Source organism: Aythya marila (genome assembly GCF_965140915.1).
Source record: "Aythya marila genome assembly, chromosome: Z".
Lineage (NCBI taxonomy): Eukaryota > Metazoa > Chordata > Aves > Anseriformes > Anatidae > Aythya > Aythya marila.
In genome coordinates this window covers 87400440-87419689 of record NC_139080.1, presented here as the reverse complement: position 1 = coordinate 87419689, position 19250 = coordinate 87400440, and the positions used below count along the sequence as shown (strand labels likewise).

The 19250-nt window shown below is 45.4% G+C and overlaps 1 protein-coding gene across 2 annotated transcripts; it reads left to right on the top strand.

Moving 5' to 3' along the window:
• The first annotated feature begins 193 nt into the window (after window positions 1-193).
• ZBTB5 (zinc finger and BTB domain containing 5) lies at window positions 194-13857 on the top strand. Of its 2 annotated transcripts, none has more exons than XM_082783557.1 (2): window positions 194-493; window positions 7809-13857. In XM_082783557.1, exon 2 carries the CDS (start codon window positions 7813-7815, stop codon window positions 9835-9837), a length of 2025 nt encoding a protein of 674 aa, XP_082639683.1. In that variant the 5' UTR covers window positions 194-493; window positions 7809-7812; the 3' UTR covers window positions 9838-13857. The 2 variants fall into 2 exon arrangements, with proteins under 2 accessions (XP_082639683.1, XP_082639682.1); XM_082783556.1 differs by lacking the exon at window positions 194-493 and adding an exon at window positions 3295-6850.
• The last annotated feature ends 5393 nt before the right edge of the window (window positions 13858-19250 follow it).

The window sequence follows — 19250 nt, the reverse complement described above, 5'->3', positions numbered from 1 at the left end:
GGGGCGCCGCAGCTGCCCGTTGGCGAAGGTCACTGCGGGCGGCGGGGAGAGGCCGTCAGGGCGCGGCGGGCGCCCCCCCCCGCCCCCCCTCCCCCTCCCGCTCCCCCTCTCCTCCCTCCCCCGCCCCTCACCCAGCAGCGCGGGCTGCTCCGCCTCGGGGTCGCCGCGGTAGCTCCAGGTGGCGGCCGCCATGCCGCTCGCCGCCCGCCGCCCGCCAACCGCCGCGCGCCTTGCTGCCGAGTAAGGGCGCCGCCGATTGGCCGCTGGGCCAGGCGGAGGTGAGGCGGGGCGAGGCGTCACTTCCGCCCGGCCGCGCGGCCGCCGCAGCGTAGGGCAGGCGGGGCGGAGCCGAGCCGAGCCGCGGGGCCGAGGAGCGGCCGACACCGCAGCCGCGCTGCCCCCGGCCCGGCCGCCGCCGCCGCCTCCTCCTCCTCCTCCTCCTCCTCCTCCTCCTCTCTCCGCCGGGGCCCGCGGCTGGGGGCGGGGCCCGCAGGTGAGCGGCCCGCGGGGGGGGGGGAGTGGGGGGGGGCCGAGGCCGGGAGCGGGGCGGTGACGTCACGCGGCGCGCGGCCATGGCGGGCGGGGGGCTGGGGGCGGGGGCAGGCCCAGGCCCGTCTCAGCAGCGCGGCTGCTGTGGGGGCGTTTGTCCAGTGTTGGTCGGTCTGATGCGAACTTTCCGCTCAGAAAGTGTTTTTTTTTTCCGACAATTGACGCTGATTTCTTACAAGTGTTTATTTACAGCCTCAGACAAAGGCAGCTTCTGGCTCGCTGAGGAAGGTGCTGGGACAGGGTGGGTGTAAAGCACCTGATCCCCCAGCGCGTAGCGAGGCTGAGGAGCTGGATGTGGGAACCCTCGCCGTAAGGTTAGATGCGTTCTTGTTGAATGAATGCAGTTTATCCTTCCCTGCCTTTAAACGGCTTGATTGCCAGTTCTGTGTAGCAGCCTTCCCTGCTGCTCTGTTTCTGGTTAAATCAAGTAGTGGTGTCACTGAAAGAGATTTGTTCAGTTGTGTCACTGTCGTGCCTCAAAAAAAGATTTGTGTTCTTGGCAATGGTTGTTGTCTCATACCTAGATGGTTTTCTGGCTTCCTAAGACGACAAATAGAGTCCACAATCTTATTCTCCTGGTCTTGATTGATTCCTGGAAAACAACCTGGTGACTGGGTGAGATGGCCCAGCAGGAGTGCTGCGTTCTGGGTTCTCACTGTGTGTCTCGCTGTGAGGTATGATACTGTGCTGCAGGATCTAGAGACCAAGAGATGCACCATGGGGCAGACATGTGGGGAGCAAAATCCTGAGGAAGCAGGTGAATAGCCACGTGCGCTGCCATCGAGGTGACAATAGTTTCTTCAGATAACCAGGAGCGTCCAAGAAATATTTATCCATTCTTAGGAAGCTTCCAGTTGGTCCTCCTAAACATGCTCTTAGCCATGGACAGACTGTGCTGTTACTCTTTATTAATGAGCTGGTGTTGCCATGGCTTGGAATACCTATTTCCAGTGCCTTTCAGAAGATGGAAGAGTACTGAGTTATATGATAACCTCTTACTCTTCTCTGGAGGGCTGCTGCAGCCAGCAGCAGGTTTTGCAGCGCAGTTTATCCTTTCCAATTCACAGGCAAGCTGTAAGACACATTCCCTGACAACAGGGAGATAAATGCTCTGAGTCGAACTACGTGTAAAACCTGGCAAAGCAGTCACCTGAGATGTGGTGCTCTAAGCTCAAGTGTCTGTCAGAGCTGCCCATTGCTGATGTTTTCTGTGACGTTTCATGGACGCGTGAAGAATACCTTTCATGGCTGGCATTCACCGTATGGAAGTGTATGTAAAGGCAGTCTAGCGCTACTGTTTCACTTGTATGGGGCAACCAGAAATCATTTAAGCTACTGTTAACTAAAAATCCAACTTTTACTCAGTCAGAAAACGTTGTTAGGGTGCATTTTGCAAAGTCATAAAACCTGCTCAAAATGTGAAAGAACGTCAAGACTTCCTTTCTGCCTGCCTCTACCCTACTCCCATCTAGATAGCATATTTAAAAAAATGGTAGAAAGGATATTATAAAATGTGTATTTCAGCATTCAGGGAAGCTTTTTAAGAAGTGTATTATTTCTAGTACAATGGTTAAATGCAGTATGAGTTTATTGTAGTGTTTTGTGAAACATAATTGTGGCTCATTGGTCAAGGGTTATTAATACCATATTTCTTAATAATACTTATTAAAATTAATTAATTCAGTATTAATACTATAATACCACTTTCAAGCGTTTGCTGTTTTCCAGAGATTGCTGCAGTCTTGGTGCTTATTTATTTATGTTATGAGGAAAACCCAAGTTTCTGGGCACCTTTCAGTAGCATCTTTCAACTATGTATATCAAGGTCCTTCATCTGCGTAGGGGCAATCCCAAGCACAAACACAGGCTGGGCAATGAGTAGATAGACAGCAGCCCTGAGGCGAAGGACCTGGGGGTGGTGGTTGATGAGGAGCTCACCAGGAGCCAGCAATGTGTGCTGGCAGCCCAGAAAGCCACCTGTACCCTGGGCTGCACCACAGCAGCGTGGGCAGCAGGGCGGGGAAGGGGATTGTCCCCCTCTGCTCTGCTCTCGTGAGGCCCCACCTGGAGCCCTGCACTCAGCTCTGGGGCCCCTCCACAGGGAGGACAGGGAAGTGTAAGAACAAGTGCAGAGGAGGGCCACAGGGTTGATTTGGAGCATCTCTCCTACAAAGACAGGCTGAGGGGGTTGGGGGTGTTCAGCCTGGAGACGAGAAGGCTCTGGGGTGACCTTCTTGCAGCCTTTCAGTATCTAAAGGGGCCTTATAAAATAGGTAGCAACTTCTGCTTGGGCAGACAAGGGGGAACAGGTGTAAACTAAAAGTGGGGAGATTTAGATTAGAGACTAGGAGGAAGTTTTTAACTGAGAGGAGGGTGAGGCACAGGAACAGGTTGCCCAGAAAAGCTTTGGATGCCCCATTCCTGGCAGTGCCCACCCCACACAGCTGGAAGCAGCTGTGTTCTTCCTTCTAGCAGGCATTTGCACAGCATTTGGTGGTGTGCATGACTCGGTTATAGAGACATGTAGAGTCTTTGACACTTCGGCTTGTTCTAAAGGAAGAGATGAGCACAGGACTTTTTCAGGGGAGTCTTTTTGGCCAGCTATTCCTGAAAGTTGAGCTGTCGCTGAGCCAGGAAAGGAAAGACTGAGGGGTTGTGTCTAGATAGAGGCCATTCGGAATTTTCTTGATATTGACTTAGATGCTTTGCATGTATTTAGTGACCTGAAGTAACTGCTATCTCACCTAATACATATGTGGATTGTGTTTAGTATACAACTCAAATCTAGTTTCCTGGTTTTCAAGCAAGTCACGTAGAAGATATCAGCTGCTCTGTTTCTTGATTTTGGTTTGAGGACTTAAGTCTTTACAGTGCAGTAAATGTTAAATACTGAGCCAAATTAGCATTACGTGAAGCAAAACTGGTGGTTGTCCTGTCCCAGATACACGCAGGCTTCAGGCGTTTCTTGGTGCCTTTAAGCCAGAACCCTTTCTGAGTTTAGAAATCCAGTTTTTGACCACTGATCAAAACCAGAAGATCTTGCCTATTACCTCGTGCTCAAGTACATGTTGCTGCCTGGGCAGAAGGGAACATGTTCCTTTCTGGCGTCCAGCTCCATCTCTCTACTGATGTGGATTCCTGTCCTGCGTTTGTTTTTCTAACCTGTCTACACTGCATGGGTTACACTGCCTTACTGCGTAATCTGCTGAAGGATGCTACCTCCTGGAGCTGCTTTCTTTTGGGCAACACACAAGCTCTCAGTATTGGATCTGCTTTATAGTGCCTGAAGCACTGTAAAATGACCTGAGGCAGTGTGCGGAGAATGGGCAGTGCTGAGCTGTCTTGGTATGGCTTTGCTCCTGATGCTCCTTTGCAGCTGATGCTGGCTGGGCCTTGCACTTTGTGTGCCTCTGGACCAGGTGTGCAGGTGGAACGACTCTGTTCTCAGTTGCAGATGTGGCACAGTGAAGCTCTCCTGCCTTGGCTGCATCTGTAGGTGGTGGTAGTTACGGTTCAGCACTGCTGTATTTTTTTAAATACTTGTGATTAATACCACTGTTCAGGCTGCAGGAAAAAGAGATCCCTTCTTTGTCCTCCTTCAGTAGATGCCTGGTGTTCTCAGTGTCTCTGCCTGCAGACTGCAGCACTGTTCACAGTGCAGATCAGCCTGGTCTGTGAAACTTCATAGCCTTAAAGCTGCTGCTCTTGAGTGGGGAGTGAGTTGAGAGCAAAGCTGGCCCGCGTAAAGGTCCCTCATGGGTGAACATACTGCAGTGATGGTAGTCCAAAGGTAGAGAAGGAAAGAGTTTCTTTGCTGCTTGTGGCAACTCCCAGGCCTCCCTGTCTGCTTTTCCTCCTCCCCCTAAATCGTATTTTTTAGTCCTGTAAAGCCAAGGACAGTGTTATGCCGGAGATAACACCTGGCTCATCTGGGCCGAGCAAATAAAGACAAACGAGAAATTGTTTCTCAGAGCCTTTTCAGCTTTCCAGAGAAGCCTGGTTGGAGGGGAGTTGTCCTTACAGAGGAGGAAATGTGCTGTGGTTGGTGAAACAGAGGAAAGCATTTGTTTAACTAGACATGCAAAACCTGGAAAGGCAGGCAGCTGTGTAGCAGCACTGGTCACAGAGCAGCTCGGATCTCTACCAAATTACAAATACTTCCTGCTGGGACTTGTGGCTCTTCAGTCTCCTTGGGATCCTTTTGTCCTGCAGCCTGAGGTTGCTGAGATTCAGGGTCTGCTGGTCCTATTGCTCCAGGTCGTTCTGTAACCACCGGGAAGGATTTCTTCACTCTCCTTTGTGTTACACTTCTCTTAGAGGAAGTGTGCAGAAATAAAAACTGCGCAGTTCCAAAGATCGCCTGTCCTTATTTATTTATTTATTTTTTGTTCACCCAAAAATGTCCAGTTTTACTCCCAAACATGCATTTGTAGTGGAAGGTAAATGAAATCACCTATTACCTGTATTTCTGTTCCTTACAAACAAGTTTAATTTCATACCTTTCTGTTATATCTCCATCTGTAGAGATGATTGGAACTGTGAAACATTACTTAATTGAATCTTATTACAGTGCATGTTTCATGCATTCATGCATGATAGGTTGTGTGTTGCCAAATTAGAGGATTCTTGATGCGCTAAAAACTGGACCCTCAGCATTTCTGGAAGGCAAAGAGTACAATTTGTTACTACTTTCAAAATACACAGGACCCAATTAAAGGCTGAGGCAAATGCTTCTCAGCTGCCTCTGATTCTTGTCAGCAGAGGTTTTGGGTTTTTTTTGGTGTTTTTTGTTGTTTTGGTGTTTTTTGGTTTTTGGTTTTTTTTGGTGCTTTTGACCAGGAGAGGGGTCTGAGCCCAGTGCACTGTATGGTGAAACGTTTCTTAAGCTACGGCCTGCAAAGTGTGCATTGTGCACCTTGCCTTGGGAGCTGCCTCTTGCTGCTCTTCCCCAGCTGCCAGGCTGGGCAGCGGGCTTGTAGTCAGATTTTGTGTCAGCCAATGGTTTTAGTCTTCGTTCTTTTATATTAGTTTGCCATCTCTTCTGCCTTGGATTTGGATCTCTTGGCCTACTCCATCACTGATTCCCCTCATTTGATAGAGCCCAGTGCCAGCCTGTGTGCAGCAAAATCTGCACACTTGAGCAGGCCCTTTCTTTATCCGGATTGCCTCTAAGGGATTTCATAAATCTGAATCAGAAAATGATGCGTGCTGTCACATGCTAACATCTGTAGAAGCCTCCTGACAGGCTGACTGACGATGGAGAGTATCTGCATCAAAGTTGCATCTGAGCTGCTGTAGGAAGTCCGCAGGTCTTTCTCATTCTGTAGCTGCCTGGTTACACAAATGTAAGCCCATCGGTTGTGACCTTTTGCATCTTGCACACCTTCTTGACCTTTGCCAACATTTTTTTTACAGTAGTATGCGTCTCAAGAGTAGTAGTCCCCTGTCTGCCCTGCCTTGCATTGATTTTTGCGTAGCAGCAGAGGAGAACACAGAGCTTCAAGCTGCTCCGGGCCCACGTGCTTCTCCATCCTCAGACAGCCTTTGTGATCATGTGCTGCTGCTTCATGCCTAGGATCCCTGGAGATGGGCTTCATGTTTCTGAGATGCTGCTTTTTCTGCTGATCCTTCCAAGCTACTGGTATGCAGTACACTATATAATGTAGAATGCTGCACAATGCGCTGATTCGGAGGTAAATGGTTAATATATATCCAGGTGAACAAAATTGCAAAGTAATTAACATCCATGTTACCAAACGCTACCAGTTTTCCTCTGAATGAGTGTGTGCATTTCACAGGTACTGTCTCCAGCCTCCACATAGCTTCTGAGCAAAGTCATTGTGTTAAGTGAACCACCTGTGGAGATGTTTCAAATACAGACATTATTTCTAGGCAGACTTTACTTTTCTTTACTGATAGAATTGTGTCTATCAGAAACTGTTTATGCACAGTATTCACATTATTCATGACTGCTCATATGCAAATGCAGCACATGGTTTGTTCACGACTTGTGTGATAGGTGAAGTAAACATGTAAATTTGAGGACAAGATTTCTGTACTAGTAGACTCATATGTGACCCTTTTTCAAAAGAATAATTCTGTGTGATCTTTTATTGTATCTGCTTTACAGTTGTGCCACATGACACTTTGGTATTGATTTTGAAAAACAAATGTTAGCACAAGTATTGTATGTAGATGGACATACATCCCTTCCCTCCAAGCAACCTTTCCTTTCCCCAGATTCTGCACTTTGTTGATTTCTTATGAGAAAAAGTAGAGGTGACACCTTATTAGTCTTACGGTGAGTACTAGGATTTTATTTATGTTTGGTTGCTGGAAATTTCTGAAAAAACACCCCTGGGTTTGTCTAGTTGTCTTGCGTAGTGCATCATTTTATACAAAGCTCTCTAATTTCCTTGTGGACCAAGAAGGTTCATAAGAAATAGCGAGTATAGAGACAGCTCTTAATGTCTGCTAAACTTTTCTATCTTAGTACCATTTCATGTATTTCCTAGAAAGAACAAAGGAGTGCATCCCAGTTTATGTGTTATAGTGGATATGAAAATTGCATTACAACTCTGATAGATAAAGGTTGCAGTTTGAGATAGGAACTGACCACTTGTTCCAGTGCAGGAGTGTCTTGCCTCTTCCAAGTGTCCGTGTTAAAAGCGGGTACGTGATTGAGGGTTCAGCGCACTAGCTGAGAAACTGCAGAAAGTCCCTTGCAGAAGGCAAGAGCTGGATTAAATGAGACTGGCATTACAGTTCAGACTTCAGTGGGAGTTTATTTAATACCATAGACAATTTAACAAAGCTTCCAGTGGATTCTTCACAATTAGTTTTTGTTGTTTCTGTTTTTATTTTTGTAATGTAACTAGGATCTGATGTTTTACTATGGAGTATGTTTTAGTTCAGACAGAAATTAACAGAGGTAAAATGACCTGCATTATTCAGTTTGCAGTGGAGCTGCCAGTGACAAGTCTGATGCTTAGGTAGCTGTTGCACTAGGCCACCTCCGTGACAGAATCAGTTGGTTTTTTTTTTTCTTTTCTTTTTTTTTTTTTTTTCCCTTGTGCTCTTTGCAAGATTGCTAGTTCTGATACAGTAAAAGTAAAAGTACAGCACTGGTGAGTTAAGATCAAGTTATTGTTCATCTGTATTTTAGCCATCATCCTTCCTTTTTAAACCCAGTCTCACTGTGGTCTAAGTAGAACCTCATCCATTTTTAATATTATAGTTTCTTCTGCTTTGTTTTATAGGATCATGGATTTTCCAGGACACTTTGAGCAAATCTTTCAGCAGCTCAACTACCAGAGGCTTCATGGCCAACTTTGCGACTGTGTCATTGTGGTGGGAAACAGGCATTTCAAAGCCCATCGCTCTGTTTTGGCAGCGTGTAGCACGCACTTCCGAGCTCTCTTTACTGTAGCAGAAGGAGATCAAACCATGAATATGATTCAGCTGGATAGTGAAGTGGTGACAGCAGAAGCTTTTGCTGCTCTCCTAGACATGATGTACACTTCCACACTAATGCTTGGGGAGAGCAATGTTATGGATGTCTTGCTGGCTGCATCTCACTTACATTTGAACTCCGTTGTTAAAGCATGCAAACACTACCTTACTACCAGGACACTGCCAATGTCTCCACCGACTGATAGAGTTCAAGAGCAGAATGCGCGTATGCAGAGGTCTTTCATGCTTCAGCAGCTTGGGCTGAGTATTGTGAGCTCTGCCTTAAATTCCAGTCAGAACTCGGAGGAGCAACCGAACACAATGAGCTCCACGATGAGAAGTAACATGGAGCAGCGCACTAGTTTTCCGATTCGCCGTCTCCACAAGCGTAAGCAGTCTTCAGAAGATCGGGCCAGGCAGCGAATGAGGCCTGCCATAGATGAGTCTGTTTCTGACGTGACTCCGGAGAGCGGGCAGTTAGTCGTGCATCCACGGGAGGATTTCTTCTCAGCAGATTCACTGAAGATTGTGGACAACTCAAAGGCTGATGCCATCACTGATAACCAGGAGGATAGTACTATTATGTTTGATCAGTCTTTCAGTGCTCAGGAAGATACTCAAGTGCCCAGCCAGTCTGACAACAGTGGAGGAAACATTCCACAGATGTCCATGGCATCCCAGGCAACACAAGTGGAAACCAGCTTCGACCAGGAGGCTGCATCTGAGAAGAACAACTTCCCATGTGACAATCCAGAGGTCACTTTAAACGAGAAGGAGCACATGCGGGTGGTGGTTAAATCTGAGCCCTTGAGCTCCCCAGAGCCTCAGGATGAAGTGAGCGATGTCACGTCCCAAGCAGAAGGCAGCGAGTCTGTTGAAGTGGAAGGAGGAGTTGTCAGCGCAGAGAAGATAGAGCTAAGTCCTGAGAGCAGTGACCGTAGCTTTTCTGATCCTCAGTCCAGTACTGATAGGGTGGGAGATATCCATATCATGGAGGTGTCAAATAACCTGGAACACAAGTCATCTTTCAGTATCTCAAATTTCCTGAATAAAAGCAGAGGTGGCAGCTATGGTGCTAGTCAAAGTAATGATGACAACATTCCAAATACAACAAGTGACTGCAGAATGGACAGCGAAGCCTCTTACCTGATGAGTCCAGAATCAGGGCCTGCTAGTGGTCATTCATCTGCCACGGTCTCTCATGTTGAAAATCCTTTCAGTGAGCCTGCAGACTCTCATTTTGTTAGACCAATGCAGGATGTGATGGGTCTTCCCTGTGTGCAGACTTCGGGGTATCGGGCTGCAGAGCAGTTTGGCATGGACTTTCCACGGTTGGGCTTGGGCCTCCATTCCCTTTCAAGAGCAATGATAGGCTCTGCAAGAGGGGGAGCCAGCAGCTTTCCTGGCTACCGCCGCATAGCCCCCAAAATGCCTGTTGTGACCTCTGTCAGGAGCTCCCAGCTGCAGGATAACTCATCCAGTTCCCAGCTGATCATAAATGGGACCACTTCTTTCGATAATGGGCATCCGTCACAACCTGGTCCACCGCAGCTGACAAGGGCATCTGCAGATGTTCTTTCAAAATGTAAGAAAGCCTTATCCGAGCACAATGTCTTGGTTGTAGAAGGTGCACGCAAATATGCATGCAAGATCTGCTGCAAGACTTTTTTGACCTTAACAGACTGTAAGAAACACATCCGTGTGCACACAGGAGAAAAGCCTTACGCCTGTCTGAAGTGTGGCAAACGATTCAGCCAGTCCAGCCACCTGTACAAACATTCCAAAACAACCTGCCTGAGGTGGCAGAGCAGCAACCTACCTAGCACTTTGCTTTAACCGTTTCCACCCTCCCGCCTGAATGAGAGTGCCAGTACAAACTCTTAACTCTCTGAAGCACTGCAGGAACATTAACACTATTTTGCTCAAGCAAAGAAGCTGCTCTCGTAGATCCGTGAACACTTGTGTGTGGTTGTGCCGCACGCAAAAGTCTTGGTTCTTTAAATTGGGGATAATACCATACCTACCTCACAGGGGTGTTGTGAGGCTTAAACAAGTGTTAGTGAAAAACTTTGTGGTCTGCAGAAGTCTGCACTACACAGTCCGTAGATGTGTGAAACATTACTGTTACGTACATGCAAGCCTGGGGCCTATGGGGATACAGCCCCTAAAACTACGTTCCTTTGCATGGCAGAGGTGTCAGGATTGAGTGAGAGTGATCTCATGAATTAACACGTTTCAAGATTGAAAAACTGAAGTGCAAATTTCCTTTTTTTTTTTTTTTTTTTTCTCTGAAGTATTTTGTAAAAGTGAAAGCATTTAAATAACCTGCAAAAATTAAGTTGCTCGTTATGTGTGAACAGTAATGCAAAGAGCTGTTTACTGCAGATTGCATATCTTTAGAAGAAAAACAACTTTGGATGCACCTGTCTGACATAAAATGCTTTAAAATATGCTAATTATAAAATAGTTTTAGGGTTCTGAATGTATGTTTGCCTGTTTTGTAGTAAAGAACACTGTGTAATGAAGGTGCTTAAATTAAATCCAAGGCAATTAACTTTTGGACTACCAGTTGTATATATACTTGGAATACAGCAAGATCTGGGTGTTTCACTGATTTATTTTTTTTTTCTGTAGAAGAAACTTGTATTAAGTGATAAGTGAAGTACTGTTTCTTGTTTGTGCTATTCTTAGCAGTATCTTAAGCAATTTGTATTTCCTATCTTAAAATTCCATATACACAAAAGTCTGAAAAGAGCTTGTCTTTGTCTGTTTTGTTATTTTGAATGAGAGAGAGAGATAATTTGTGATGGCTTTTTTTTAGTGTTTAAGGTAGTCTCTTGCTGTTCCCAGACATGCCAATAGTCAGTCTGATCCATTTTACTGCATAAGCATGTTGCTCTTTTCTGGTACTCTTCTCTTCAGGCTTTAACTTTCTACTCTGTACACTTACTTTCCCTTGCAATTACGGATTTTTTCTTACATCAGAGGAGTCAGGAATGATCCTTGTTTGCCATATTTCTTTACATTTGTATGTAAAGTGTAGTAAACAAATCCAATCCTTTTGTTTAAAGTAGTGTCATAAATGTACCTTTCTGCATAAAGTAAAAAAAAAAATAGCATAAATTTAATTAAAAAATAGCACTGCACACTTTGTAAAGCAGAAATTCAGTGATCTTTGTTCTTTGAGAGAACAGCGTACATCTTGTTTAATTTCTTCCTCTCTGATGCCATTTGTTAACTAACAGTATTTGCAGCGTCTTTTGTTTTCTTTGTTAAAGATGCATGTGAACTACCAGCTTTCAGAACACTGGGTTTCTACATTTTGGAGCACTTCTGCTGATAAATGTTGTTCTACCATATCGAAGCTGGGTCAGGGCTTCAGCACATCCATACTACTCTGGAGAGACAGATGATTGATGTTTCCTGGCATTTAAGTCACAGAGCAACTGCTTTCTGTTAATGCAAAAACAATTTGCAAAGTTTTTTTGTTTGTTTGTTTTTTGTTTTGTTTTGTTCTGTATAACCAAGATACCCTGTGTGATGATACTCAGCAGTTTTAAGGAGTTTGTGTTCCTAGTTGTTACTCTTAAACATCTTAGTCTTGTGTTTTGCTAAACAGAAAACAAAATCCTAATACACAGTCCCATAGGTCATTTATCAAGATGAACTGTGAACACGGTTGAAGATTACAAACCAAACATTCATTGTCAGACCAAAGGAAACATAAAAAGCTTTCTGCACCTGGCTTTATGTGAAACAGTACTCAGCTGATGAAGAAATGTCTAGTTACACCTCTCTGTGCTGAAAAGAAAATTGCCAAATGTCTGTCAATGTGTCACTTGCAACTTGAGCATCCAAGGTAAACAGGAACATGGAAACATGAGTCATTGGATTGATTCCTTTAACAAGTTAAAAGTTCTTTATTTAATGGTCATATTTGTAGCTCTTGATTTTTGAAGAATTAAAACAGTATGACATTTTTAAAAAGCTTTAGGACATGCCACTTTTTTTTTTAATAACCATTTTGATATTGGGGGATTGAAGGCATTGAGGGATACTAAATAATCTCACTAAAACATGAATAAAATACAATATTTTGTACTTCAGTATATTCTTGTTGGTGTTTTGCCTTATCGGTAGCATTCTGGCTGATTGTTTCATCTTTCTTGCATTTCTACCACTCTGTTAAAAACTAGATTTTTTTTTTAATGTACATTTTCTGTGTGTTTCCTACAACACATCTGAAAATCCTACAGCATGTAGGAATAAAGCAGCTATGTGAGTACAGAGATTAATTAAAAACTAATGTGATCAGGTAAACGTATTAAACTGTACTTTTTCTAATCTGTTCTTTTATAATAAATTTTCATGTTGTTGTGAAATAGCAGACCTTGTGTGGGAGGACTCCTCTCCTTTCTTAAAGAAAAAAAAAAATAGCAGCGTCCTTGTAAGAAGAAACTTTGATTTTCTATTTTCATTGATATCTAGTGTTTTTGGAGGAGCAAGCTGCAAATCCAGGAACTTGTGGCTGACTTGTTGCCTTCCTAGTCTTCCAGTATGACACAGTATCTTAGAACGACAGGTCCACGTAGCTGTCCCTTACTGTAAAATAAGAAGTAGTTCATCTCAAAACCTGATAAAATTGCCAAAGAGCTTTATCACCCCGACTTGTGTTCAAAACTAAACTCTACAGACCCTACGGTGAGATCTCATGTGAAGATGTCAGTGAATTAGAGTTTTGAAACATCTGAAAATAATTTTTTGTGCTGTGGTGTTTGACTTGATTTACTTTTTATTGTGGTGTATTTGCCAGCAATATAATTAATTGACTAAGCAGGTAATTTTTATGTGTTTGCAGTTTGAGCTCTGTGTTGCACTTTGCAGTGCAAAATGGAAATGTGGGCACACAGGCATGTCTGTCAGGTGAGGCAAAGTGCATAGCACTGCTCGTGGCAGGCCTCCATTATGCTGGGGTTTTACCACTTTTGAGAGGCCATACAGCATCTAATCAACAACAAGCAGGGCAGTATTTGAGCCAATAAAGCCTTGAAGGATTTTGTCCTATTTTGGGGTCAGATGTGGTCCACAGGCTGCCCAAGTAAGTGGTTGGGTCACCATCCCTGAAGGTAGTCAGAAGATACGTAGACGTGGTAAACAGTTGTACATGATGATTTTACCAGTCTTTTCCAACCTGAATAATTTTATGAATCTATGATCAACACTTTGAACTATTCTGAGCTGGCAGAGTGTGACTGCACTTCAGCATAGAAGCTTTGATCACACTGTGGGTGGTCGAGCATGGAGCCACTGTAGCTACCTGGTGCGTTGCCTTCTGGCTACCTGTGTGCTCCAGAGGTAAACTTTAGGATGTCCCCTGCAAATCGTTTTCAGTGCCCTACTGCTGGCTGAACCACTTGCAGGGATTCTTGCTTCTGCCACAGCATTGCTGGGAAATGGTCCATTGCCTGGATCTCCCTCCCCAAATGGAGGCTGGCCAAAGGATGTCTGGAAGGCCTTTGGATTCTGGAAGCATTCCTGCTTTTGTACAGAGATTATTCACATTTTTCAGCTGGATGAGCTCCCTCTTGGAATCCCCTCTTGGCAAGGGACCATGAGTAAGTGTCTGGGTAATGTCAGGATTAATTTTTATAAAAACATTTGAATGCCCATCTTTAACCTTCCCGATTTTACAGCAGAAGACAGCTAAGGTATCTGAATGTAAGGGAATGAAGGCTGGTTTGGTAGCTTGCTTCAAAAAATGTATTAATGCTGAGGAGACTAAACTATGTATAATAGCACAATTCATGTCTCGAATAGGCAGTTGTGTAAGCATTTAAATAAACCATAAAAGCAGTCTTTAAATACTATATGGTTCTCTTAATTTTTCTTCATAATACATGCAAATAAGTTCAGTCTGGAGCTTCCTATGGTATGCTAGTCTCTGTCAGTGGCCACTGCAGGACACACACTCAATTGGCTGGGTCTTACCTAGAAGACTTCCACAGAGTTCCTCGATCACACTGAATTTGTCCGCCAGTATCTCCTGCTCATACTTCAACCCTGTAAATCATTGTCATGCCAAAGAACGAATTCAAGCAGTACAAGACGAGGGTCTGTCCCTGGCAGTGGTCATTTAAACATCAGTATGTACTTCAGAGGTTCTCTAGTACAGCAGTTACTCTCAGTTACGTGCTCAGTTTTACCACCTTCACTGCTTTTGTGTTAGGTGGTTGCACCTGACCCTTGCAGACTGCTGAAAATAACAAGTGTGACACTCAGCTTCACAGCCACCAGTTGCTTGTCCAGGGTGACTGCTTTTCTCTGCCTGTTCCTTGCTGTGCTCCAGTGGTCCAGGCTCTGTTCCTCCAGACTCGTGGCTGATGGATGTGGAAATCACTGCTAGTGTGAAATCCCGTTTCCTCTTCAGCAGAGCTAGTGGGAGTCTCTTTGTTTCACATCAGTACCATCAGCCAAATAACCACCAAAACAGGCCACTTAAAAGGCATCTCAAGTGATTGCCTATTCTTTATGCCAGTCTTTAACAAGAAATACTTTTTCTTAGCAAAAAAATAATTGTAAAAGCCTGTACAATTATTTTTTAAAAATTGTTTCTGGTAGAATATATTGTTCATTATAGCTTGTAATTATGGTTGCTATTGAAACAACAATAATACCATCAAAGAAAAAAACAGATGCTGGCAGCACACCTGCAGTAGCATTTCCTGGAAAGTGCTACTTCCCTTCAGAAAAACTCAGGTAAATCTTACTTGTTTGTTTGTTTTTTAAAGCAGTGTTATGACCTTTAAGGGTTTTGGTTTTTAACACAGTTGGAGTGATTGGTGAAAACACTTTCAAGCTTGTTTTTGAACAAGATGTTTGCTAAACCAGTTAGTCTTGCATAAAATGAATTTCTCCGAAGGAACACTGTCTTCTTTCTGATATCACAGGGAGTCAGGAAGAATGAGGCATGTATGTAACAAGAAACTGACAATTTCAAAGGCTGGCACAACAAACTGATCCACAACTGCAGAAGGTGCTACTCTTGAAGAAATTCCAAGACATGGGACCTGAAATGTGCTTCTATCACTCAGGTAGTCTTATTTGCAAGTTCATGTGTATTTCTGAATACATATGGGGAATCTAATGGAAGTGCTTGGATAGCAGTTCACTTTACACTTAAGTATTTCTCATATCATTAGAGGGGTCACAATAACCTTCTGAGTCAGCATCCTTCAGTGTTACAATAACTGCACCAATATCAGAATATTTATAAAGGTCTCAGAAATCGTACAGACCAACAAACTAATCTGACTTTTGACTGTTTAATAAATCAGAGGTTTTCAGCACCAAAGTAAATCCTGTTGATTTCTGCTATGTCATTTGGAAACTTTCCAGCCAATTAAAATGCTTAGAAGCCCATTTCCCTTCTATTTACCCCCACAGCTACAAACCTTTCCTTGGACAGCAGAGGTCTTGTTAGAAGCTTCCCAAATACTTTCTGGTTAAGGTGGGCAGGTATGTAGTAATACATAAGGCTTGTGAATCAAACTGTATTGATGAATATGTCAGATACCCTCTGAGGCATGAAGTACAGGTCTTTCTTTAGCCAGCATTGATAACTAATTAATGAATACCTTCCTATAGCTTTTATTGCTATCAGAGTATGGTTCATTAAGCATCAAGGGAAAATTAAGCACAGAATTCAGCATGGAGAATGCTTTCCGTAGGACAGAACAAGCAGTACAGGACACACGAGGTGAACTTAAAAGAATTTCCAAGCACAGGCTTTTCTTTCTCGTGTGTGGGTTTTTTTTTTTTTTTTTTTTTTTTTTGGTTTTGTTTTGTTCTGTTTTGTTTTGTTTTGTTTTAGCTTGCACCTCACAACAGACAGGCTTAGCACACTGCCAGCTGCCTTTCTCACCTCCTTTCTCATTCTCAAGAAATGTTCTGCATTATTATACAGCACCCTGCTCTGCTTTTATACAGGATGAAAGTAGGAGAAAACAGCACACTGCTGCTTTCAGAGATACAGACTTGAGAACTTTTATTCACCCTTGCCAGAATCCTTCCAGGGCTGAACAATAACAAAAAGTAAATTGAGCAGTTGGGGCACATTACGGTTTGTTCCCATCCTGGACTTTTCCTCCAAGCCTCATTATACACCCAGACAGAGCGCCACTGGACAGAGCACCACCGTTCCAGCATGGCTCCAGGCTCTTGCTGGTGCCTACAGCATGTCCTCGCTGCACCCCTCATGTTTTACCCTCCTCTCTTGCCCTGGGGAAAAGCCCATGCAGTGGAGCTGGCAGCTCATCACAGTGCGCAAGGGGCTCTGGCAGGGCTGTGATGGCAACCGCCTGTCAGGGGTGCATGCAGCTCTTCCCCCTCCTGAGACTGGCAGGCACTGGGAGCACCAAACTGTACCTCAGCTGTTGGCAGCACTATCCAGGAGCCTTGCAAACGCGTGCTTGAGCTGCAAGCATGCAGCGTTCCTCTTCCACATTGCCACCCCTTCTCCCTCTCCCTGGCGTGTGATTTCAGAAAAGCACTTGCAACACCTCCTTCTGGCAGTCAAGGCTTTCTGCTACATGTACAGTCTTTTTCAGCATGTTTCTTGCAGACAGGAGTTCCTCTTGTCTGGTCCTGCAGCATGGCTGGTGCCTTTGGGCAGTAGGAGGAAGGCTGTTTCCTCCTCTGGTGCGAGGCACTTGCTGGCAGCTCTGTGCAGCCATGCAATGCCACAGCAGGAGAGGTGGTGGGCAGTGTGGGAGCAGGGTTTTGTACCGGCACAGCTGAGGTGCAGGCAGGGACAGAGCTGGCCAGAGGATGCCCATGAGGCACACGGGACAAATGCTGATCCAGCTGGAGGACAACACAGGGCCAGGGACCAGCAGCAGGGTTGGAACGGAAGGGTTTTCACACAGCTGTGTTGCTGAAGAGTTGCATTAGGTGGGACTATATAAAACAAGACTCCCTGAAGAAGAAGAGGGCCTTTCTATCACTGAGCCCAAGGTCATTTACCAGGCTACAGTACTGTGTGAGTGGTGAGCATGGGGGCACAAGCCAGGGCCCACACTTAGCCCATGCACAGGCCATGCCACCTCCTGCTGCCAGTGCTGGGGCCCACCAACACACCCCTGCAAAGACAAAGGCTCGAAGGTGATGGGCAAGGGCAACGTGCTGATGGACCATGGTGGTTTGCAGAGATAGTGAGCTGATCTCCACACCAGGGGACAGGGGAGCCCTTGCAGAAACACAGAGCAGATTAACTGTTTGTGTCACTGTTCACCCTGGACCACAGCAAAGGAGCTCAGACCTCCTCTTGAGCAACCCTGGCCAGCACGAGGGGACACACACCTGGCTCAGCCTGTTGCAGTGTGTGAACACCAAACAACGAGAAAACAGAGCTTTTGATGACAGCAACAGGCCTGAGCTGATGCCAACCCTCCTGGTGGCTGGGGAGGCCCAGTATGGTGATGGTAAGCATCCAGAGACTGGATGGGTGTTGCGTGTGTGTTGTGACCCCACCCAAAACACCAAAGACCTAAAAATAAAGAAATAAATATATAAAATCCACATTATACAAGGAGGGTTCACTGTTTAGGTCATCTAAAAGAACCTGGTCAGAGTATTGGAGTCCAACACGAACTGGCCTGGGGAGCCTGCATGGCTGGAAACAGGGTGTGCACATGCACACATCCCCACACACTGCTCAGGCACCTGTGTGCTTCACCTTGGGATGAGGACAGTTTCTCAACCTTGTCTCAAGCTGCAAGCCACCAGTTCTTACCATGCTTACTGTGGGCTGAAGATGGCCCATCCAGTGCCATGAGCTCCTGGGTTACACTTACTGGTAGTGCCATGGAGCAAGTGGGGGTTTCCTGTGCCAGAAAGGCCAACAGAGCTGCTCCCATCTCAGCTTTTGACGAAATGCAGAATGGAGATGACTGCAGAGCAGCCTAGGTGCTGGTGCTGAGGAAACCACTGCTGGCAGGGCTATCACCAGGTGGTCGCAGGTGCCAGGAGAGCAGGAGGGGATGGGGCCACCACAGGGCCAGCCTGTGCTCCTCAAACAGCCACGCTGCTGCCAGGCAGGGCAAGGCAAGCCTGATCGCTCCTCTCAGCCCCAGCACAGGCTGTACTTGCAGAGGCTTCACCATCCCCTGACATTTACATACATACATGTATATACGTGTGTGTGTAAAGGTATTGCCAGAAAATAATTTAAATGGAGCTGCCTTCATCACCACGCAGGTATTCATAGATGGGGAAGACAAATTTGTAATTCACAGATGATGTGACCAGTGCTGTCACTGCAAGACTAGGGATGGGGTAAATCCTTGGTAGGGCTCCAGCAGAAACCTGGAGACCTTGTACTTTGTAGCTGACGCTGCTCTGCTCGTTTAACACTCTTTGCTGGCAGCTTCAAAATGCAGCATCTCTATACATTCAATGCTCACCATTTATTCTAAAAATGCTAGAAGCGTTTTTGTCCTTTGCTGTGCAGTGACCTTTTCAGAAGTACTCCGTAAGTGCTGGCTGTGCAGGAGGGTGGGGAAACTCCACTGGCCCAAAGTGCTCATGAAAGGTTGGATGTTGGCAGTCACGTGCCGTGTGACAAGCTGTGACGATGGCCCCCAGACAGTCTGGCAGGTCACGGGCCAGTGCACTTCATGCTGCGGGAGCCCACAGCGCTGTGTCCTCCTTGAGGTGCAAGCCCCTTGGGGCTCTCTTCCCAAAACAGCCAGCGGGAACTTGATACAGCCTAATACTGTTCAGGCTCTCCCTTATCCCAATGACCTGAAAATTAAGATGTACGTAATTCAGTACCAAAAAAATCCCCCTGGGACAAAGGTCCCTTTATTCAAAGCTGCACAGGGCAGGTCAGGAAGCCAGAACACATGCTCTTTCACAGCAGCTCCTTTACATTATTTTACTAGTACCTAGCTCTGTTAGAAATTCAGTTTGTCACACTGGCATTTAAAGTAACATTGACTCTGCTCACATTTCCATAGAATTAGGGACTTCAAAAAATGCTAAGAATAACTTGGCTTTATTTACATTTTGCTGTGCAACTGCAAGCATCCCTGAGGACTACTAAGGCTGCATAGCAAGCACATTCATTAACAAACTGAACTCCTTTAATGATTTTGTGGAACTGTACTCGTACCAATGGTCTGCAGATCTGCTCAGCCACTCATTTTGGGGAGGCCAGCAGCAGTTTTCCCAGACTGGTCACACAAACACAC